The sequence below is a fragment of the Scatophagus argus genome, chromosome 5, assembly GCF_020382885.2.
Source record: "Scatophagus argus isolate fScaArg1 chromosome 5, fScaArg1.pri, whole genome shotgun sequence".
In the NCBI taxonomy this organism is placed as follows: domain Eukaryota; kingdom Metazoa; phylum Chordata; class Actinopteri; family Scatophagidae; genus Scatophagus; species Scatophagus argus.
Window position 1 is genome coordinate 10341720 of NC_058497.1, and position 24615 is coordinate 10366334.

The 24615-nt window shown below is 39.9% G+C and overlaps 1 protein-coding gene across 1 annotated transcript in view; it reads right to left on the reverse strand.

Moving 5' to 3' along the window:
- si (sucrase-isomaltase (alpha-glucosidase)) overlaps positions 1–24615 on the reverse strand; it is a 61748-nt gene that overhangs the window by 30384 nt on the left and 6749 nt on the right. Inside the window, exons 7-22 of the mRNA XM_046388879.1 lie at positions 23157–23328; positions 22609–22708; positions 22008–22120; positions 21767–21892; positions 19672–19803; positions 19392–19511; positions 16442–16555; positions 15875–15959; positions 15143–15260; positions 12677–12848; positions 11307–11423; positions 8518–8672; positions 6927–7011; positions 3269–3325; positions 703–827; positions 330–418 (exon numbers count right to left, since the gene is read on the reverse strand). Of these exons, the coding sequence (XP_046244835.1) occupies positions 330–418; positions 703–827; positions 3269–3325; positions 6927–7011; positions 8518–8672; positions 11307–11423; positions 12677–12848; positions 15143–15260; positions 15875–15959; positions 16442–16555; positions 19392–19511; positions 19672–19803; positions 21767–21892; positions 22008–22120; positions 22609–22708; positions 23157–23328 (1880 nt within the window). The remainder of the gene's footprint in view (positions 1–329; positions 419–702; positions 828–3268; positions 3326–6926; positions 7012–8517; positions 8673–11306; positions 11424–12676; positions 12849–15142; positions 15261–15874; positions 15960–16441; positions 16556–19391; positions 19512–19671; positions 19804–21766; positions 21893–22007; positions 22121–22608; positions 22709–23156; positions 23329–24615) is intronic.

Below are 24615 nucleotides of genomic sequence, written 5' to 3' on the forward strand. Positions count from 1 at the left end.
TAATTGGCTACTCTACATTGCCCCTAGGTGTGAGTGTGAGAGTGTGTGTTTGTCTGTCTTTGTGTGTCAGCCCTGTCCAGGGTATACCCGTAGTCAGCTGGGATAGGCTCCATCCCCGCCGCGAGCCTGACAGATAAGCGGTATAGAAAATGGATGTATGTGCATGAAAACAGGTGGATGGAAACCCACCTACTAACTGATGTGATGCGTTGTACTTAACAAGATAAAAGCTTTAATTTGACGCTCATGAAAACTGCCCATGAGTGAGTAATAACGAGATGCAGGTGATCCTATCTCTCAGACACACCAACACAATTTACACATAGTACCTCTAGAGTCTCCATCATCCCAGAATAGCTCCCCAGCTGCCTGGTTGTTATCATCAAGAGCGATGATCAAACCCATGGGGTTACGGCGACTAGAGGCATACACATAAACACAGGTACAAAAGTACAGACAACATATACACATGTAATTATAATTTAATGAATTAAAGCACTACTAAATACACCTGTGCGCATGAATATATAATATAGGAAATAAAGTTTGTGATGCTGTGCACTTGTGTGAAAATGGGTTTGCTTATCTGTGTGTATGCTACTGTGATAATATGAATGTACATCACATGTAATTACTGACAGCTTTCTGAAAATCTGAAATCTAGCATTTTTCAAGGTGGTCTGTGTGTGTGTGTGTGTGTACCTGTATGTGGTGGTGACATCAGGTTTCTGTATTGGGAGGACTGCACCACCTCTGATGTGTAAACCAAGCTTTTCAGGTGGTAGATACATATCCATATAGTTTCTGCGGTTTTCCAGTCGTTCCATCTGATTGGGCAACAGAATCTGTTAACTCATTCATCACCACAAGTGATACTCAGCTGGCAGCACAATCCCTGTGATCAGTGGCCTTCATTTTACTCAAGTTTGGGCTGGAAAATATTGGTTTAGGGCTTGTGTGAGGCCCCTTTAACACTGAAGCAGAAATGAGGAAAACCTGTCTTTGTCATTGTTGTAAATGAGTGAGTTATTAGTCTGGGTCTGGAAACTGCAGATGTGGTCTGTGGTCTGCTAAGACATTCACTGTATGCAAAGCTACTCTGCAGTCAAACACAGTGAACACAAGATACTATAGCAACTGGTGTTTTACAACAGCATAATAAAGCCAGAGATATTGATGATAATTATAGGCCTGCTCAGCTATAAATTCCACTCTTAAATATAGCAGATACTTGAAGCTGATTGCATCAGTTGCATAAGGTTTCATTGTATATGCTCACAGAATAATTTGAAAAGTAATCAAAAAATGTTTTGAAGGTCTGAAGTCCAATAAATAGATGGGTAAATAAATAAATATATATATTGTTTTACTTTAACTTTTCTCAGTTACCTCCACTGGTACCTGGCCATCCACATGACCTTGGTTCTATGTGGCCAAGTTTTCAGTTATTTCTTTACTCTAGATACTCCACAGACCTCACTGATTATCTTTATTGTTTTTTTTTGTTTGTTTGTTTGTTTGTTTTGTTTGTTTGTTTGTTTGTTTTTGACAAGGGTGTATATGACGGTGGCAGTTTTGAGCTGACAAAAAAAGTTGAAAACACAGTGAGTGAGAGACTTGAGAAAGATGTTATTTTTGCTATTTTAAAGGGAAAAATATGCTAGGCTGCACTGTTCTGCTGAGAAACACTAACTTAAGATGAGGAGACAAATTCCTCTCTTCCTCTCTGTGTGTCTCTCTCTGCCCCTCCACTCATTTCTCGGAGGGCCTGGACAGAGTACAGTTAATTCCTGATCCCCTGAAGACTGAATCCTCAGACCAGCCTAAAACAATTTAAAACTCTCTTCTCTCCATCTCCTCCTACCCACTTCCTTCTCAGCGTCCTGTTATTCTCTCTTGTGGTGCTCTATTTTTTTTTTTAACCCATTTTCCCTCCATTCCCATGGAGGTGTGTGTGCGTCTGAGTGTATGTGTGCATGTACCATTTTATACAGTACAGTAGAGTATGGGCAAGTGTGTGGGCTGGAGTTAGTGGAGCGTCTACAAGCAATTTCAGATCTTATCAACTCTCCCATTGTCTGCCTTAAGGAGGTCTTCTCTAGACTTGTCTTCGCTTCTTCTCCTTTTTATTCCTGCTGGCCAATACCCATCTTCTCACAGCTCTAATTGTCATCCCGCTTTGTTTCTCTTCTCATCTTCCTCTTTGTTTCTGCCTTTCTCCCTCTCTCCATGTCATGTATTGTCATTCTTTTCCCGACTTTCTCTTTGTTCAACTCCCATCAAGTCTGTTTTCCCTCCTTCATCTCTTTGTTTATCTATTTTTCCTTTCCTCTGTAACTTGTTTTTCGTGGTCATTTTCACTACATAAGTAACACTGCCCTAACAGCCACCACCACCACCACCCTTCCAACCTCATATCCAGATAATCACAAGGGACCAACCAGGACAAGGGGCTTGCAGCAAGACAGCCAATCTAATCGTTCATCTGATCAGTGGGCGCTTTACATCACTACTGTGACACCCAAATAAGGTCCCAAAGGAACTCAACACCTCTTTTATCTCTCTGTCAGGGAGATAGTCTCTCTCCTCTCTTGCCTGTCTCCTCTTTCACTCTATCTTTGTCCTCACTCTTGCTCCGTCTTATCTCTCTTGTCTCTCAGTTTCAAAGAAATAAAGGAAAATACTTAAAATAATAACAGAAGTTGTATGGGTATGCTTCAGTTCCATGTATATTACTTATAAGACCCAAATGCAATCATTTTTATTTAGCATTACATGGTTGTGTTACTAATTAATACTGAACACCTGTACCACCCCATCTATTCTAACACAATAACCCTGCAGTTTATTCTGTTTAAGCCTATTTGCTATCCAGTTTTCCTGTTTATAATATTTATGAGACTTATCACATTGTCAGAGATGTTGATTCAAAACTGTGTTGTCTAATTCAAATATAAATGGAGTTTTCTCACAGTGCCTACTAGAAAGACTTTTAGAGCTCTCAGACAAGAATGTTAATCATCTTCTTGTGCATTTTGCTTGGAGAGCCATCAGTTTGTTGCAGGTATAGTTTCTTTTTAATCAAACAGCAGTCACTGTAGTGTCTGCTGTAAGTATATAAATGAATGCATGGATATTAAAACAACACATTTACCAGATGCAATTATCCTAATTATCATACTACTGAAATTTTCTGCTGTGATACATCTGAAGAGGAAATGGATGTGTTTTCCAACAAATTATTTAAAAGTGTGTAGAATGGTCTTACCGTCTCATAGTTATACCATACAGCATCTGGGATATATGCCCTCACTGTGGACACGCCCTGCAGAAAACAAGAACAAAGATGCAAAAAATACAAAAAGTACATCTGATTTGTGGAGTAAACAACAAAAGGTATGAAAGCATGTCTGCATTTGATTTGTGTTTGCAAAGAGTAACACGTGCTTAAGCTCACAATCCTAACACTTTAATCTTTCAAGGCTAAACATGAGGAGAGAAACTGCAATACACCACAAAGGATGCTTGGATATGTCTTGCTGCTATGAACCACTGTGGCTTAATAATAAATAAGAAGAAGATAAAATGTTTCCATCAAGGAGGGTTATTTTAAAACTGCCTATCATCTGATATAAAGTTTCCACAAAGCCCTTGTGACATTTCAGACTACAGTGCTTTAGTGCAACAGATGATGGAAAAGACAGCATCAAGCCACGACTGATAGGTGACACCCTTTGATGGCTTAAGGTGGTGGACAGACAGGAGCAATCAATAGAAGAGCACCAAGCCTTTGATAGCGTTGTCACTTTCCTGCTCTTTCTGACAGGGCAGAACAGTGAGAGAGAGAGAGAGAGATAAACCTAGAGAGCGAAAGGCAGAGCAAACCACAGATCCTTCTCAAAACACACCAAAAGCTATATAATATGTCAGCTGTGTAGGCCAAGGCCATCTGTTAGAGGCACCAACATCTTTCTCCTTTTCTCTCTCTCTCTTCTGATGCATGTCCTGTTTTGTGGCCCTCTCAGGCCCATTATTAGGAACAAGAAAGAATGGTGACAGAAAATCAGGAAGAATTGGACGGGTAAGACAATATGGAGCAAATGATAATTAAACACAAGCGAGCAGAGCAGATTTGAAATGCACACTACCAGAAAAGTACATGCAAAAGGAGAAAACAGTAAAATATGGTAGAGACATACTGCTCTAATGGCCTGCTTACCAAAATAAATGACTTAATGTCCTCTTTACGGACCACATTTGCAGTTTGAGGCATATCACCTGTCACAACCACTGCACAGCCTGTGGGATGACAGCCTGGGGAAATGGATGCTCCCTCTGTACTTCGTTTTCTAGTGTCTGATTTGCTCGCAGCGCCTATCACTCAGCCCACTGACAAATGGTCGGGGACCGCAGGACTTAGCATGGCTGCTAAATGTGATTGAGAGGGACAAGTCATGAGGCCTGTATCCTCGTTTAGAGTTCTGAAGCTCAGTTAGCCATAAGGTAAGGTTTGATCAGGTGAGCCAACTATTCATACTGGCAGAATGATCAGATGGTAGCTGAGGTAGATGAGAGAGGTAGAGAGAGACACAGAGACAGTGAGGGCTGGTGGGGGAGGGGGGTGGTGGTGGTGGTGAAATTGGATCACAAGGGTGAGTTGACAGCAGCTGATTAAGAGAATGCAGATGAGATAAGGGAGCCAGCATTTGATGAAAGGATGAGCTAAAAAGAAAAGGGAGTAATGGGCAAGAGGAGGAAGAGTGGAAGCACGGATGAAGACCAGAGGGGATGACACAGAGAGAGTGGAGAAGATCGCCCCAGTTTATCACTGAGATCAAGGTTAAAGCATCGACTGATCTGAAGGATAAAGCAAGAGCATCATTAGAGAAAGGGAGAGGCAGGCAGGACAGAGCGATAAATAGAAATAGACGGAGAGAGATGAGAATAATGAAAAAGGAAAGTGAAGGTAGGATGTGAAGGGCTGTTAAAGATCAGCCTGTGACCTTATTCAAGTGGCTGACACTATCTCTTCATGTGGCCCTTCACAGCCTGATGCTTCTGTAACAGATAGCATATACTCTATTCTTAATGCCTGCCCTCACCCTGGCTTAAACCACAGCACCATGGCTCAGCAGCACACTGTCACCACAAAGGATGAATATTCAGCCACATTGGATGTGTCGTTTGGAAAGAGCCCTTTTCAAGGAGTGGGACACAGGTCCAAATTGCTTCTAAAGCTTATGTCAACGTGCTGTTCTGCGCTGCTATGTTTGTCACATTAAGGTTTTCATATCAAAACAGGCCATGTTTGTAATCTCGTCTCAGATATCCTGGGGAAAAACAGCTCTATATACCATGAATGAGAAGATAAAAGTTGTATTTAAACACAACCTAAAAAAAAAAAAAAAATCCCTTAAGTGACATAGCTTGTACCTTTTTGGTATCTCTCTGCCAGCCACGAACTTCAATATGCAGAAGTGGGAAGTTGTAGTATTCCTATCAGTATGGATCAAGTAGCATGGTGCAACTTTGTTTTACTCTGGTATGTTTTGACTCAAATTCAGAGCACATGAACAAATGTTGATCAAACACTCACAAACTGTGTTTGTGAATGATATGTTGGCCGGATTTATTTTAAATCTAACCTCTCTCAAGGAAAGGAAAAAGCAGTATACTGTACTGAAATTCACACCACAGTGTGAATTTCTAGTTTTGAACATAGAGTTGTCAGAGTTTGCCATGATGCATTAAGTGAGAATTGTAGGGGTGAATGCCATGTCTGCACAGGTCAGGACTTCACCATTAGATGCCACCTACAACCAAACTGTTCCTGTAGTAGCATTCAGTGGCACAAAACCAGCTGATGAGCACACATTTGATCTAAATCCCTATTAAGTTTATCTAAAATACTTTTACAACATGCATGATCACAAGAAAGGTCATGAATTTTACTCTTTTTAATTGTCAGGTCACTTTGATGCACAGCACATTGCTTTTAGAGGTTGGTCATAATTGATACCAGCCCCTAACCCACCCACTGATAATGAATTTCGTTTTTATCCTATCCTGTTTCCAATTGCACTACGGTTTACCTGTGCCTCTGGCCTAGAAAGGACCCAGAGGAGGTGCACTTCTCACTGCTGTTTGTGTTTATCTTCTTGGATTCACAAAAAGAACAACGTGCATGGTTGCCTTCTGGCCCTTTTCCCCCCTGCCCTGAGGAGAGCTCAAACCCAAGGCACTGCAAGCATAAACCCTACACTTCTTGTATTAGAAACTTTTCACACTGATGGAAGTTACTTTATCCCTGGCCCCATGAATCCAATTCGCTTTCGACTATTCCGTAATTCACAAGAGGCCTTGCTAAATTGCTTATTAATCAGGCCACTTTGACATGACCGCAATCGCTGTGTATGCACACATACACATGGAAGTACAGACACACACATTTACACGTACACACAGGGGCACACATACACATACACACTGAGACAAACATGCACAAACACACAAGTCTATCTGCACTTCTAATCTGCTAGTAATGAGGTCAGTGCTCTCATTAGAGCTGAGAGAAAAGAGGGAGGATATGAAAGAGAGAAGAAAGAGGGATGAGAGGAGGGGAGGGCAACAAAGAAAATCCCATGTCATGTTTTCCCAGTGGAGGTCAGGGTGTGTGTGTGAGAGAGAGAGAGAGAGAGAGAGAGAGAGAGAGAGAGAGACTAATCTCCATCATCTACAAGACATGTGTACTAAATGTACATTTCTGTATGTACTGTATGTGGCACTTGCAACCTAGATATGACAATATAGTAGATGCCAGTGTATTTGATTAATCACATGTAATTGACAAACTAAAGCATGTTCATGTAATGTATCTTCATGTGTGTTTTGAGAAGTTTTGTTTTTTCGTTTGTGTGTTTGCTGACCGGGTCCAGTACAGGTGTGATGAGCAGGTGTTTTCCCCAGAGGAACTGGCGGTCCACTGTCCAGGTGTTGCTGTCAGAGTAGAACCTGGGCAGTAACAAAGAATAATGTAGAATCAGTTATTATTATTATTATTATTATTATTATTATTATTATTATTTTTACTATGATTTTGATGATGTTTATTGTGTACAACCAACATCTACTTCTTTTGTCAATAAGTAAATTCCCTACCTGTCTTTGACAGTTGATGGAGCAATGTATGTTATTTTTTTTAAACATTACGCCATTGTTTCCACCCTCACCATTCATTATTCATTCAAGATTTTTCAAAGAAAGCAAAACTAACAAGTCATGGTGCACAAAATTTTCACTGAGGCTTGCATTGTATTTCAGATACAGGAACTTTGTCCAAGCTGATAAAAAGACCACATATTTCTACCGGTCACATAGTTTCCCTACCGGGCTGTTTAAAAATGCAAAAACAGCTGTTTGAGTGGCAAACACTGCATCTTCTTAAAAATAAAACTATATTTATATTTATAATAACAATATTCTACATTAATGTGTAGTTTAGGGGATAAAGAAAACAATGTTTTAAATAATCTATATAATCCAAAATGGAAAAAAGTATTAAACAAAGTACGGGGCTATTTAAACATCAGACAGAGCACAGAGGTTGCACTTGTATTGGCATTAGCTGTTGCAGTATGGTTTACAGTAACTGGCTCATTCACAGCTGTTTGGCAAGTAATGTCCAATCATATTCATGCAGGCGTACACAGGGGACATTACAACCTGTCAATCCGCTTTCGACCTTGACAGCTCACCTTGTACAGTCTGTGCTTCTCGTTTTTCTTTTCTGCATTTTAAAGAAGTAAATGATTGCAGATGCATGCTGTCTGCGGCAGTCAGCTGGTTATCAATGGAAGCTGAGTTTCCCATTGCTCTATTAGGAGACTGTTCACTGGATTTCCCACATACAAGTGTGCCTGGGTCTAAGCTAAGTACCTGCTGCTGTTCTGCTTGTGCTTCCATTATTGCTAGTAATATGACATGCAAAAGGAGGTTGGAGCAGCAATTTTAAAAGTGTGGTGCTCCTACAGGTTAGATGTAATAAAGAGCAGTAATATTGAGTTAAAAATGTACATTGCAGGAGCATGTCCTTCACTCCATGGTACTACATTTTAAAGAAATTCAACAGTGATGGAATAAGTATTCAGACCCTTTACTTGAGTAAATGTACTAATGCCATTCTGTGAATTAATGCATTCAAAACCTTTTTTAAGTAAAAAATGCTGCAAAAAAAAAAATGCTGGAAATGCTGCATCTGTGCTTGTGAGACGCGTCTCTGCCACAGCCATCTTGCAGAGATGTTTAGACCTGTAGTAAGTCTTAAATTTATCACAATAAGCTGTCCTTATTTTAAGATAGCATAAGCTTAAGTCACTGTCCTATATATATATATATATATATATATATATTCTCCACATCTAATTGCATAATCAACATACATGTCATAAATGGTCAATTACTTGACAAAAGTGTCTCTGGCTGAACTGATATGATAGGAGACAGTTTTGAATGACTTACTCGTGCATGACAGGACGTACAACAGTCTCCCCTGTTGTGTGGGCTTTGTAGAAGAGTGTGTAGAGGTAAGGCAGAAGTGTGTAGCGTATCCTTAGGTAATGTTTAGAACTTGCCACCAGCAGTGATTCGGCGCCATATGCTGCTGGATCCTGAGGCTGGAGACAGATAGATGGATTAAAAAGAGATGAATTAGTTAAAAGAAGGGAGGAAAGAAAATCAAGATTTGTCTTTTACCCTTTAAAACACATATGTCAAACTGGTCCACAGGAGGGCCGGTGTGGCTGCAGGTTTTTGTGCCAACCAACCAAGAGCACACCGTTTGACCAATCAACTGTCTGAAGACGGAGATCAGTTGATTAAATGAGTCAAGTCTGGTGTGCTGCTACTTGGTTGGAAAGAAAACCTGCAGCCACACCGGCCCTCCTGTGGACCAGTTTGACATGCCTGCTTTAAAAGGAGAAAGAGGTTAGAGGATGAATAAGGAACTTGTTTGAATGAAATTAGAAGGGACAAAGAGAAACACAGAACTATTTATTTTTAAGCATTTAACCAATTTCATGATAAATAAGTGGACACTGACCTTATTAATAACGATTAAATGTTACTTAACCTTGGACTAATCTAAAAGCAGCATTTAAACGGAGAACAAGTAAAAGAAAATTTGAAAGTAAGAAATTAAGTAAGAAAAAGTGTGTGAGAAAGAAACATAGAAGATTTAATTTCTATGATAGTGGAAAGTGAGAGGGTGATTAGCTGCTAACAGGCCGTGCTCCTCTCATCTAGCTAATCATTTATGCCCTTGGCACCTCTGAGAGTGTGATGAGAACTCTGTGTGTGTGTGTGTGTGTGTGTGTTTGGACTGGTCTGCATGACCGTGTGATGAGAACCATGATTAGGGCAAAGCAAAGGTCACACATTAGCTGTCTCGTTTAGTGGAAATCGTACTTCAAATTCATCATCATCATGTCCCTGTCCTCCAGCAAATACACCCCCTCCCCCAACTTCCTCCTTCCAACACACACCATTTCTTACTCACCCCCAAATCCTCACCACCGCCACCACCACCTCCTCAATGCTGTGCTATTTTTGCAGCAGTGATGAGCATGGAAATGTCACGTGTTGGATGTTACGAGAGCACCAGTTTTCACGCATTTGGATGCCTGAGACTGACTTTTCTCTCATTATTTGTGTTGATCTTCAGCAATAGCTCAGTATGTAACATCAATATGAACGCTGTTTTAGGCTCAGGGGGTGCTTTTCCTTGTGTATTGCTGCAACATTTACTTTGATCTTACATGTGACATTTAAATTCATAATCTTTTTTAAAAAAATCTAAACATAAATATCACTCTATTTTCATTTAAGTCCGAGTTATTATTATCATTATTATTACTGAACCTGTTGAATGTTGTTGTACTTGTGAATCTGGTCTGCTTTGGCCCAGGAAAGGTCTTAAATAAGTAAATAATAGGGTACTAATTATTGTAAAGTTAAATATTAAATTTAAATAATTAAATTATCAATTAATTTCATAAACATAGCAAACTGCTAAACCCCTCCAAGCAACTGTCTACTCACAGCTTAGTGTCTGTAACTCAGCAGTGCAGTCCCTTTAAGCTTTGGATTCATTATGAAGCGGTTTGTATGGAGCTGACATACATATATAAAGACTTAACATGGTGTAAAACTGCAAGGGGTGGATGGTGTCTGTCTGCTCTAAAGAAAGCTGCTGACATTAATATTGCCGACTGTTGAGCTTTCACAGTATCCAAACAGCAACTATCTGACAATTACATTGTGTAACTTCAGGCACTCTGTCTGCCCAGGATATGTTTAATACGCAATATGTATGTCATGTAAACAAACCACGTACATATTAACTGAGTGCTCAAGATCAAACTAGAGATGCAAGCACTCAAGTAAAAGATGGGGGAGTGGTTTCTATATTTCTGTGTTTGTAGTTTTTAAACAGAAAACACATTTATTTTCTGATGTTCTGATATGTTTCTTTACTGGAAATGACCAGCTGCCACAACTTTAAAAAGTCAGCCTGACATACCATTTCTACCAAATCACGATCTAACGTTTCTGTAGCTGAATTAGCTAGTTGTTACAGCTGATATAATCATCATGACAGTTTGTCTTTTCAAACAATCAATGAACACCACGAACTGAGAAAGCTACGTTTATCTGCCACTGTCTGAAATCTAGGACCCACAGTTTTGAAAAAGAATATGATTTGTTTTGTGCAGGAATGAAATGCTTGACAAGTGTAGCAAATTTAGGGGCGGAGCTGAGTGAATTACAGTAGCACTTAACACTAGCTGTTCAAAGGTCAGTGGGGGGGCATTGAAACGGAAATTGCCTTGATATTTTACAACACATTGGCCAGGTATCTACCATATGGCACATCATTATTTTATAGTAATTTAACATAGTTTAGCATTAACATTATCTCTTACTAAAGCATAAAATCATAACCTCTTTGAATACAAACTACATCTACAATAATTTGCAAAAGCTTACATCAACAGTATTAAACCCAAAATCAGAAGTCCCACTGCTCACATTTTATAACACAGTTGTACTAGTGCTGGGATGATGACAGTCTCCATGGATACTGAAAGAAGTTTCTATTTTTAACCACTTGGAGTTCATAGCACCTATGCAATGTTATGAAATGAAGGGATACCCTGCAGCACTTTAGACCAAGCAATGGCTATGTGATACATAAATCTAAAACTGACAGTCTAATATAAGAATTGTACAACAAAGTGACTTTACAGTACCTTGTAGCCTTCAGCGTTGTGGTTCCGGCTGAAGGGATAGAAAGCTCCCACCTGCATCCAGCGGCGACATAACTCTTCACTGGAGTCGTCAAAGAATCCACAGATGTCAGCTCCGATCTGAAACGCATGAGGGGACAACAGTTTGACATTTAGTCTGAGCTTGCATTATATTTCCATTATATTAAAAGTTGAATTCAGTGTATCGGAATCCTGCAATGACAGACTCAGAGAAAAGGGGATGCCATGGATTCCACTTGAAGCTTGCATGTTTAAAATGAAATAATATAGCTCTATGTATACAATAAATGTCAGGAGGCACTGTCAGAAAGATAACTAAATCAGAGGTCAACGAATCTCAAAGTGCCAAAAAAAGCGGCGCTGATGTGATAGCCGAGAAAAAAACGTTTTTCTTGATATTGGTTCAATTTAGTCAAGGTTTACTGGCAGACAGCAGATGTGGGCAGCAATCTTTATTTACATTAATTGCACAATGGAGTCCAACAAAGTGACTCAGTCAAAGGCCAGTCTGCTGAGACCACTCGCCTTCTATTGTTTACTACTGCCCCCATTTTACAACAGACTCAATGATGGGGGGGGGGGGGGGAATCGATCCAAATCCATTTCTCCTGCTGCCTCTCTTCCTGGCTTTCTGTTTGTGTGAGCGTATGTGTATGTGTGCGTGCATGTGTTGAAGAACCTAAAATCTGCTTGACACAGTCCCAACAGGATGTAGCTGGCATCTATAAGACCACCTGATGTGCACAGCTGGAGGAGTTTGTGTGTGTGTGTATGTGTGTTTGTGTGTTCATTGGACTCCCTGTTGCTTTCTTACTGCTGTTTGGAGGCAGTGCACTGCAGATACACACATGCAAGTAGAGAGTGCACTTGGGTACTGACGGGCAGTAGTGTTTCTTGAACATGGTGGTGCTGTTGTAAAGAGAGCCAGTGTTCTTCCAGACATTTTAATGGATCTCGTTCCAGACACACTTTTTCCTTGCCTTCCCCTTTGTCTTCATACCTACACCTCAACATCGATCTCAATTAGTAGCTGATTACTGTTCTAAAAAAGCAAAAGAGAACCCTGAATGCCAGAACTACATGTTAACTAAATGGAATCACATAATACGAGCTGTGACTGGCTCACAAGATCTTGTTTTTGAGCGCTACAAGCGTTCCACATACCTCATAGCATTTCTGTCTTACTTTCTGTGTACTATCTGAGAGGATTTTGTGCCTCGACTGAAATGTGTCTGAGTCATTGAATATTTGCTAAAAAAAATTAACCAGGGTGCACAGAGCCCGACTCATATTAAGCACAACATGAATCACATCTTTTCTTCATCGCCCTTCTATAAAGGTTTGCTACTCACATAAGGAATCCCAAAGAGTCCGAACTCTAGCATGCCAGGGATGGCCCATTTTATGTCGTTCCAGTTGGCTGCATTGTCCCCCAGCCAGTGACCCGCATACTTTCCCACACCAGGGAAAGACGAGCGGGTCAACATCAGGGTACGGTTTCCTCCAAACACCCGCTGCAGAGCTCTGTGGGATGAAGAGGAGGCAGTAAGGAGAGAAGCAGAACAAGAGGGGGAGAGGGAGAGAGAAAGGTCATTAAGATAAAAAGGACATGGGGACTGAGAGAGAACTGCACAAGGGAGAAACAGACATCAAACACACATACACGAACACATACATGCTCACAAGGAAGAGCAAGATAAAGAAATATTGGATGGGGACAAAGCCAGAACTAGAAGTACTTTCCCTCCCCATTGTACACGGTTTTATTTATTTATTTATCATTTGTTTGATGAGGGAAATCGAAGTAGTATTGATTTCCATGACAATACAAATCCCCAATGATGTTTACAAAATGTGTCTCCTGCCAATAACACATTTTAATTAGGGGATGGTGAGGGTGGAGGATGAGCTAGCTAGCTAAAAGCACAGCAAGTCAACTAATCAGAGAGCTTGTATTTCATGGTCTCCAGTGCATGTATGTCCCCATCTGTGTGTGTTTGTGTGTATAATGGTTTCCTTGATATGTACATTTTATCTTTGTGCACTTGTATGTATAGTATTCTGTGTGGTTGGGACAGGTAACACTGTACCAAGAAGTGCTACGATTTTATTTTGCAGTCAGTAGGTTTTCTGCAATCAACAGCTGGGTTTCAGTGACAGATATTGATCCTACCTGAGGAACTTTTAAATGGTAATTTCATTACTGAAGTGCAAGCAGCAGAAAGCCCCAAAAACTTAAGGTCTGACTATTTAGACTATATATATTTTCCTTAACATCGATGTTCATTATATGTGACAGCCAAATATGAATGAGCCTCTCTCTATGCATGCATCCCAGTGATCAGGGGAATGTCTTGTATACAAATGTCAATATCAAATGAAGGTGTCACTTTAAGATAAACATGTTACAAAAAAAGTGGAAACAATATACAATATAAATCTCTTGTCTTGCACCTGCAGACACTGTACTAAGCAGTACAATAGCATTCGAATGCAGCAGTTTTTATTGGCATTGGCGGTACATCTGAAAGCATATGAAAGTGATGAATCAACAGTTCAATCGCCATCTTTACTAGTTTCTCATGTTTAGGCTAATTATATACCTCTTCAGCAAAATGGTGCTCTGAATTTGTTTGTTTTTGTGGCGTGTTTTTTGTCCTCCAACAGTTGACACCTATTTATGTAGGTGTGTACTGCTTTCTCGCTATTTCCCATACTATCACTATTGTTACATATTAAAATTCTGCAACTCAAACTTCTCCAACTTAAGCCTTGTGTGACGTGACTTGCTAAGGGCTTTCAGACTATAGAAATTCCTCTGCCAAGATAAAGCTGTGGTTGCAGCTTTTACTCTATACCTCTGTGGAATTTGAGTGAATTGTGTTTTTATGCAGCACTTGTTCGTGTACTCATTTGACTATCTTGACTATAACATTGATAGTTTATGAAGGACGATTCTTATATGCTCTGGTAAACCCCTTCTGCTACTCTCTTTTCAAACCACTTTGTGCTTGTTTGTGATTTAGTGATGGAAACACATACATGACTTCAACCCCCCCTCACTCATTACAGTATCATCATTTTTATCATTTGGGCAGTGGTGAGGCAAGTTTTATGTAGCATATTTTATGTGAACTTAATGAACTTTACATCCATTAGCCATATTTCAGTATAGGGTGCCACCTGCATGCATGATACACATAGCATTCAGCATAGATTGAAAAGGTTTATAGTTACAAAGTGCAAAATGTTTGTACTGAAGCTGTGTGTGTGCATTCAACTGATGAGGGTATTCTGCTTAATTATCAATAAATAAAGCATAAAACAGCTTAAATAAACCCTTTAATGCTTCATCAAATTCCACATCTCAGTCATTATGTCCTATACTCATCTTGATGTCTTAGTAGGTTTTTGTAACTGCTTTAGCACCAGACACAGATGAGAAATTCATTCACTCACCCTGGCAGCTGGGTTCATTAAAACACGTTTTTTGCATTTATTTCAGGGGATTCAACTTGCAAATTTTCTGCAAAACTCATGGGCTTGATTTAGCGATGGGTATAAGTCACTGCACTGTTCTGAGGTGACAGATTGCTTCATTGCACTTTTGCACGTCAGATCCATATGTTTGTTCCCAGGCCATTCCTCATCTGATGGTACGACCCTTGATTTTAAAGATTTTTCATGTTTCACTGTTTTGACACATAGTGCATTTTGAGTCTTCCAATGCCTCATTGCTCTGAAAGGCTGGTAGCAAGTTGGCCTCCATACCACAAGCCAGCCAAACTCTTCCTATCATTGATTATGAATGCACTCACTTTTCAGTAGCCAGCACCATAGAGTAGCCATACAGACTGTGGACATCATAGTGGTTCCCCCATGCCTGCTTGGCATCCATACACAGAGTCTTACTGTACATGACCTCATCCAGAATCTCTGGGGGAGAGAAAAGATGAAGCAGATAAAAAAAGGGGGTAATGTGAGAGGATGGAATGAATACAAAATATAGAATGCAGTCAGGGGGAAAAAGAGGAAGAAAGGGACAGAACTAGAGAGACATTGATATATACTGCAATAGGAAGTGAGAACTATGAGGAAATGAGACACGGAGCAATGGAGGAAGAGGATGACTAAGGAGGAGTGCAATAAAAAGGTGGCATCAAGGGAGCATGCCTTTTCCAGTTATGATCATCCTGTCTGGAACACAGTTGGAATAAAAGACATGGCAGAAGAGTCATTTTCCGAATTCCTCACCAGGGACCTACTATTCTAGATGACTTTTCCTCTGGACCTGAACTTACTTTATCAGCTATTGTAGCAAATTTATCAACTTGTGAGAAGTATTTGGGCTACGGGCTGCAAGCCAATGACATCCTCTATTTCTTTGTAGTGCAGTAACCTCAGAGTACTCATAAACTGTATGTCTCTAACTGCTGCCATGACAAGGTTTTGAGACTCAACAATATCTCCAAAGGAACACAGATTATGTAAACTGCCTAAGAACAGTAAGTATTTAGCTTGGCTCAGAGCACTGGTAGAAAGAGTCTTACTTGGAGTGTAGGGAGGGTAGTTGAGGTTGTTATCAAGACAGCCCTTAACTGATCCTTTCTTGAAATTAGCCACCTCATTCATGTCCTGCAAGTACACGATGAAACGTTGTTTGATAAAACACAATTGCATGGTTAAACAAATAATTACAATAGTTATTAAATACATGTCATAATGATGCAAACTGTTTTAAGAGAGAATTATTCACATCCAACATTTTCTTTCTCTGATGAAAATTGATAAAGAGACCTTGTGTGAGCTAAGGCGTTTACAGTAAAATGTGAAATTGTGTGTAGGGCACCACACAGACTGAGTAATGAATAAACCAAGAACAAATTTTCGGCTGAGAAATCATAAACAGTGGAATATGAATTTCAGTCAGTAATTTGTGTCAGTCTGTGTTTTGTGCTCTTTATTGGCTTTGGTGTTCAAGTCACAGTGAACTAATTGCCACAGAAAATTACAAAAAATGTAAACTTGCTGAGAAATGTCAGTTTCAGATTTTTCAGTTAGCAAACAGCTAATTAGCGAATGTGCACCTTGAGATTATGAGTTTAAAATTGACTTACAATCCAGAGGGCATCATGTTTGATCTCCTTGTAGAAACGTTCGTACTCATCAACCCACCAATTGATGCAGTTTTCGCTGGTGTAGTCTGGGAATACTGTCTCTCCTGGCCACACCTGAGGGTGAGAAGATATGAGATGGTATGTGTTTACCCACACTTTTTAAAAGTTGTGGAATAAGACTGTGAGAACATTAGGTTAGCATCACTGCTTTTTTAATCTTTTTTTATTTCAGTTTTAAAAGCATCTTGGGCATGTGTATAACTAGGAAAGAATGGATCCCACACAATACTGTGCATGTAAACAACATGATGGGGCATGATCAACTAAGATGGGGTGGGCGTAGGAAGCTTTGCAGAAGCAAAACCAAATAAGCCTACTGAAAGAAAGAGAACAAAAGAGAAGAGAGGATGAAGAGAGTGTGTGTGTGTGTGTGTGTGTGTGTGTGTGTGTGTGTGTCTGTGTGTATGGGGGGGCAGAGAGGCAAGTTGAGGAAAAGGGAAATTGATAATGCAACAGAAATCTCTAGACGTGACTGTGTTAGAAGTCGTCCTTAATGACATGTATTGAGAAAAATTATTAATCCACAGAGAAACAAGATTTAGCCTACGTGTGTGTGTGCATGTGCACGTGTTAGTGTGTGTGTGAACCCTCTGTAGAGCACAGCAGATATTAAATCTCAAGGTTGCTCCTCACCAGCTATCTTTTACCTTTTTACTTCCACTGCCAATAACTTTACAACCCAGTTTGTAGCAAAGACATGAATCACGCTCACATGTCCACTCACACACACCCATCCAAATACATACAGATTTATAGGCAGATGTTTTTGGCAGGTGGTCAGAGCTCCAAGGACAGAATTTATTTATTGTTAGTCCCTTGCAGTTGCTGTCTTTCGTTTTACAGTAATTTATTTCTTCCTTTACCTCTAGATTTCGTCTTTCTGACGTCTCCAGCTGCTAACTAATATCGACGCACCAGTAAACACTCTCAGCAAATCTGCCGGCATTTGTAGCTGCATATCTCACTCTATCTTTATGTCGATTTGTCTGTTTTTATGCTCTCCTGTCTGTCATCCTGCCGATCTACGTCGTTACCTGTCTGTCTGTGTTTTCTTCTGCTCGTCTCTATCTGTCCCTCTGCCTGCCTCTGCTCAAAAGTGTCTTTCTGCCTTTTGTCGTGTCTGTCCCTTCTTGTATTTACCTGATAATCTGACTTTTCGTCTCTTGTCTCTCACTGTGGCTGACTTCCTGTGTACCTCCCTGTCACTCTACCACTCAGAAAGACAGCAAGTCTGTCTCCCTGTACATTGCTCTCTAATCTATTATTTGTGGCTGTCTGTGTGCCTGCACCTGCCTTCTTCTCCGCCCATGTTGCTGTCTGTCATCCCTACCTTTAAACCCACATAGACTCCTTTCTCTCCCCACTGCTTTGTTTACTCCCATCCATTTCTTCTCTCTATGCACTGAACAAAAATGTTCATCTGCGTGAGTGAGGTTGTGCTATGATTTTACTCTTACACTGAAACATATGGGCCAACAGAAAAAGCTTTTATCCTTATCTTTGCAAGTAATTAGCTGTCTTAAAAGCAAAATAAATACCAGCCTGTCATGTATCTCCTTTATTGCTGAAACAACTAGCGCAAAGGTCATTTGCGCAGACCCCACTGTTTTCATAACCAGGACGCATACATTCATATGGAAATAAACTAGAATCAATTATAATCACACACTGGCATGCACACACATAAAGCACAAACAACCAAGAATAGCTTCTCATTTAGAGACATGGATACACATACATGCACACAGACCTTTTTTTCCTCTCTCACTTTCTGTCTCTCTCTCTCACTCTCTCTCTCAAACACACACACACACTTGCACACCTCACCTAATCTGTGATGCGACGATGCAGAACATTTTAAGATTATACACTAATGCGGAATCAATGCATATGTTTGACCTGTTATAAACAGCATGAAAAAGCGATTAGCACAGGGACCGGGCCTAATCGTGTGCATAATCAAAAGCAACACTATAAAAGCATGGGAGCAAGAGACTTTTACCCCCCACCTTCAGCCTTCTCTGCAGGAGAGAGCTTTTTAAACATGTGCTTTGTGGATCAAAAATAACATACTGGAAGCTTGAACTTTCATTAGAGAAAATCAGGCTTTGACAGAGACTGTGGAGAACCAGTCATACAGACTCTTGCATACACACAGCAAACAGCTTATATTTCTGATTATGTTGCACGATATGTTGTATAATGCAAAGACTCAAACACACTTTCTATGAGTCAAGGATTCAGCAGGATCAGACTTGCTTTCAACAGGTATCTCGCCAACAGCATAATGTTACTCAATTCATGCAGATTCTTTGATGGCCTATTCATCCTCTGAACTTAATGCAATCTTCTTCAGTACCAATTTCACAAGACTGGACTTTGATATTGTACCTCAGCAATACAATTGTACAAAACACGTGCTCAGGGTCAAACTTGTGCCACAAATCACTGTGCCTAACTAACATTTACAATGCCAGTGATAATCATAATTTCTTCCACCCTTAAATGACCTCACCTTCAAGATAACTTATTGTAGCTGCTTGGCGAAAGTGTTGTAGGGAGGTGCCGTTTTTGATAAAAGTGTCGGTAGATGCACCGGAGTATTTTGAAGAATGTTTCAATATTAATATTCAACCTGATGTAATCTCTAAAATCTATATTTATGTATGCTGACTAACCCCCCTTGTTACACTTAATACCTGAGTTTGACCTGTGCTTAACTCCCATTGAGGACATCTTTGCAATCAAATGATCTGAATATGACTGTGACAAGTCATAGGACATACTGTACAAAGGAAGCTTGGTGCCAGAGTGGCATTACTGTCTGGAGGAGGGAAATCTTTGAGTGAATAGAGATAAATACATAAGCATGGGGCCAAATGAAGCTCACCTCTCCTAACAGATGGGTATTCCCATCCGACTCAGTGACCCAGGCGTTTTTCGCAGTCCCACGGTCGTAGGACTCATATGGAGCATTTCCTACCCTCTTACTGGTAGCTATGGCTGGATCCTGGATACAAAGGAAAACACTCATAAGAATATGAAATAATTTCTGATGCATGTGTGACAAACATAGAATCTCAACATAGAGATACAATGCTCTTGGAATGCATTTTCTGTTAATGTGTCATATACACAAATTGTTTCATTCACAGTGAAGCACATCTTACCAGAATGAGGATGTATCTCTGTCCCTTTTCATGAAGGTAGTCAGCAAACTCAGGCAACTTAGCAAACTTAACTTTGTCGTAAGTGAAATCTTTCTTATCTTCCATGTAGTCAATGTCAGTGTACTGAATGTCCTGCATGGAAAGAAGAAAAAAATTGCTTGGAAAACAGTTTGTTACATGAAAACTTAATGAGTTTCCTTCAAATAGATTAGATGTCATTAGCTATTCAAAGCTTAATTGGAAATGAAAATATGGTGGCTTGGCTTCCATGTATGAAAAACATATTTGCATCTTGCATGAATATAATAAATTTAAAAAAAACTCTTAATACCTTTAACATGTACCTCCATCATACTTCCCTCTCTGTATAACTTGGATGCATTCACTCAAAATTCTGCACCTTCATAATGCATCATCCAAACTCTCTAGATTAACTGCCAGCATGTCTGCTGACCTGCCTTTGCTGAACCTTTGGAGACGTGACGTGAGCAAACAACTTGGCCAATGTGCAGCTAAACCTTGGGAGGACAATGTGAATGTTAACACATTCTTCTTTTTGTCAGGGTGTGACTGCATGCTGGCTCTCTGTCTGTCTGTTGTCTGCCAAAATCTACTTCATATCGATAGAGCAGATGGTTTGAAAGGCTTTGCCAGATCCTTCCTCTAATGGTAATCAGCTCCAGACATATTAGGGAGAATGTGATAATGCCCTCTGTGGTCTATCTAATGGTTATCAAATATGTCCCTGAGTACAGCAGGAGAGGAAGCAGCTGCACCCTAATGTCTTTGGATATGAATGTGAGACTGGAGATTGTTAGAATGAAACATTGAAATAGGTCAGAAATTTGTTTTCATGTGATTTTTAGATAAGACAAGTTCAAATCGTGTGTGCGATTGGTGCAGCCATTGCTAAAATGTGATACAATTGAAGTGCTTTATGGGGACATATAAAGACTGTGATTAGGACTTGATCTTATTAATTAAGCAATATAAAGTACATCAAACATCAGTGCTTGGTGTGAAGGAGATGTTTTATGGTTACTAGTCACAGGCCCAAGCAAAGATAAGCTGTGAGTCTCATTCCCAAGAAAATGTCAACCAGAACTGGTATTTATCAAGTGTCTCCGAAGGGAAGAGGTGTTGGAATAGTTTTAACATTGAGATCAGGATAAATGAGATACTGAAAGGTACGCCATCGATTGATCTTTGATCAGCGCTAACATTCAGTGACGCTTGAAAAATAGTTGTCCCGGCATTGAACCTATAGAGCTCGGCAGACTCTCCATTATTTGACAGAAAGCTGGATTACCCCGTCTAAAGCTAAAGGCCATCGCTATCACTCTGACTGTCCATCCAGCTCCTGCTTCAACCTTCATATCACGTCTTCACAGATAGAATAGTGGTTAAGGTTCTTGCCTCTGGAACCACACAGTAGTGCATGAGTGGTTCAGATTTAACAAGGAGTGCGCAAAGGTGATGTATTGATTTCCTTCCCTTGCCCCCCAAAAGCTATACAGCTGTTGTAGCAGCACATACTATACATCATCACAACAAGGTTTTAGACATTTGGTCTTTAAAATGCATATTTTATCTCAAGAGAATCGAGTAATGTCCTTCAAATGTCTTTCACAAATTGAAATCTATGGTCAAAATCAAAAATCTATTTTATTCTCAATTTGCAATTCTAGCTTAAAGAAAAAATGATGACCAGCATACACATACACATATCATCACGCGACAAGTTTCCATTTCCTAGTCAGTAGTACATTGATCAGCAGTAATGATCTCAGGTTTCTGATGTTGTGGATGGGTTTTGTTTTGAATTTGCTGCTATTTCACCTCGACATCAAAGCCACATGACTAAAGAACTGGCCACTCCACCTGATATGAGTCTATTGTACATTTTTAATGTAATTTTTATGATTGAGATTTACCACACAGAGCTGAGATATTGCATATAAAACAATCTGAACACAAATCCACAGACTGCATCAGACCTGGTAGCAATTTTAGACTGAAGACAAACACACAGGTATGCTGCATATAGACAGCTAAAAGAAAAAAATACAGAAAAGGAAAGAGAGCAGAATCTTACATATGGGAGGTCCACGGCACGGTTTCTCTCCACCGTGTTGTTGACTTCCTCCAGGCTGCCGTAGTTCCACCGAGAAAGCTGGAAACCCAGTGACCAGTAGGGAGGAATGACAGGCCTGCCAGTGAGCTGGACAATACAATTGGACATATTGTTAATGCAATTATGGTGCCAAGACAACTCAGAAAACTCTTGTCCAGAACTCTCTCCCTGCATATTGTTATATGCAATGCCTGTGCCTCACCTCAAGGAACTCCTGCACCACTTGCTCTGGTGTGTCTCCAAAGAGAATGTAGAAGTCAAGGACTCCTCCGATCGTTCGGTAGGTCACAGCGGGAGCAGGTTGCAAAGTCACCTCTGAAAAAAACAACAACAAAACACCAGAAATGTAGACACTGCAAACTTAGTCCAAACACCGTTCTTAAATGACATACCCTCTCAAGTAATTCTGAGTTGTCCTCATGTTTTTGTTCATTATTTATTTATTTATTTGAATGTTGGTTGACACATTAGCAAACACATATCATCAATCTATCAGTGCAGACAATCCATAACAGGAGAAAAAAGTTTTGATCTGAGCAGCATCAGAAAACACTCCCTTTGCTTTCAGTCAACCTCTTCGTAAAATAAAACAGCAACAGTAGCAACAGTATATTCATTTGTGTTTGGAGGATGAAGCATAACTAGTATTTCACATGCTCTTGAACTAATGGGAGGCTATGGATGCATATGTGTATTATGCTGCATTTTCAGAATAATGATTCATGATTCATCCAAGTCATGCATTCATGTGTTTCTGTGTGCCAGCATATGTGTTTGGATGTCCGTATGTGTTTTATCTGTACCCATAGCATTGCTGTTCATGAGAAAGACCCCGAATGACCTTCCACTCTCATCTTCCAGGCAGAGGAAGAAGGGATAATGTCCATAGAGGTTGTGGGTTCCCTGCAGGGTGGGAAGACACAGGGAGACAGAGAAATGAAGGGACATATAGGGAAGGTCCCACAGGAGAGACACGACAGCCTTGTTGAAGCTGAGGGCGTGACTTCACTACTTAATCATCTTACAAGGCATTCAATTATAAGCCCTTTGCTGAGAAGAACTTACATGTTGGGAACACATGTAAACAAGGCACTTATACACACACACACACACACACACACACACTAGGTAGACATACCAAGAGTGAGCCTTTGAGCACACAATATGCTTGGCACAAAAAAAAATAAAATAAAATAAAATACATATATCTATACATATATACATATATCTACGCATAGAGAGAGAGAGAGAGAGTGCATGACATATTCATAGATGCAGATGAAATGTGATTAGCGGAATTAGGATCATCTGTGTGTGTGTGTGTGTGTGTGTGTGTGTTTGCACTTCTCACCCCATTAGGGAAAGCATCTCTGGTGAAAATTGGCCAAGTTTTCCAGTTTGTGTCATGGCGATACTGTCTATGCACATGCTCTCCCAGTCCATAAATGTTATGGGATGGAAGCTTAGCAGACAGCTGTAGATATTGGTCTTCAAACACCAGAGGGGCGAATGTAGTATCAAACCTGAATGTGTTTTTAAAAAAAAGAGAAAAAAGAGGAGAAAAGGAGACAAGAAACAGGACAAAAAAACAGGTCACTACTACTGAGACAGACTTATGTGAGAAAGAGCAAAGGGATGTGAAAAAATAGAGTAGCTGAGAGAAAATATGAGAAACAAAGAAGTAAGAAAGAAAGTGAGAGTGAGACGCAGCAAGATGATGGAGTGGAAATGAGACAAGGGCATGAGGAGGAGTTGAGTTTTTTAAGAAAAAAACAGGGCAAAGACAACTATCCTATCAAATGCTAAAAGGCCTTCCATAGACTTCAAAACAAGACATACTAAGCCTGCATGAGGTGTACACAGCTGCCAACACAAGGCTACAGTACAGAGACAACACATACAAGTAAATTCAGTAAATAGCCATTTACTGCAAATGGCTTTTGTTATGAAAACACACACACATCAGCCACAGAGGTCAAAGAGCAGAATGATTATGATTGTGCCACGTGCGCACATTCTTTTGTTCTCTTTATCAGTCAATTAAACTTTGAGTATCTTGAAATGATATCTTAAAAACGATGATGATGATGATGTTATGATGTTCTAGTCAAGTTTTTATGGCATGAATCTCTGTTATGCAAGTGTTACTGGTCAGTTGGTGCTCATGTGATTATCCAACAGTTATAAAAACACTAAAGAGTGATTGCAGTATTGCTCGTGATAACAACTGCCAAAACAGGAACAACACAAGTCTCCACACTGGCAGATTATTATAAATTTATTTTTCTTCAACTTGGTTTGTGTTGTCTTCACTGTCTCTGTTCACTACACACTGCCTGCTGTAAATAAGTCTACTTTAATCTACACAAAAAAAGAGAAAAAAAACACTAAGCATAAGCATACAATGAAACTCTTAACATCGTGTGGTTAAAAATGAATTGTATACACTTAGGAGCTGCTAACTGTTAATTAAATTCCTGTAACAGGTGAAATTAAGCCAGCCTGCAGCCCTCCTTAAGAACTGGATTGAGGGAATGCTGATATTTTACTTAAATTCTAGTGAACACTTTACAAAGGACCTGTGAAATGTTCAGATTTAATTAGGTGTTGTGGGTGTTAATATGGGTTTTGGTATTCCTGAGACAGGCAGGAACCATTGATCTCAAAAAGTTAAGTGAGCTCTAAGGCAGTACCCTGTGGCTGTCCTTTCCTCAAAAGTTACACTGTGTATAACTGAGAGAGAAAGAAATTCACTTTTGGGATTAATAAAGCATAATCTTTTTATTGCGTCAGTAAAACCTTCAAAACCT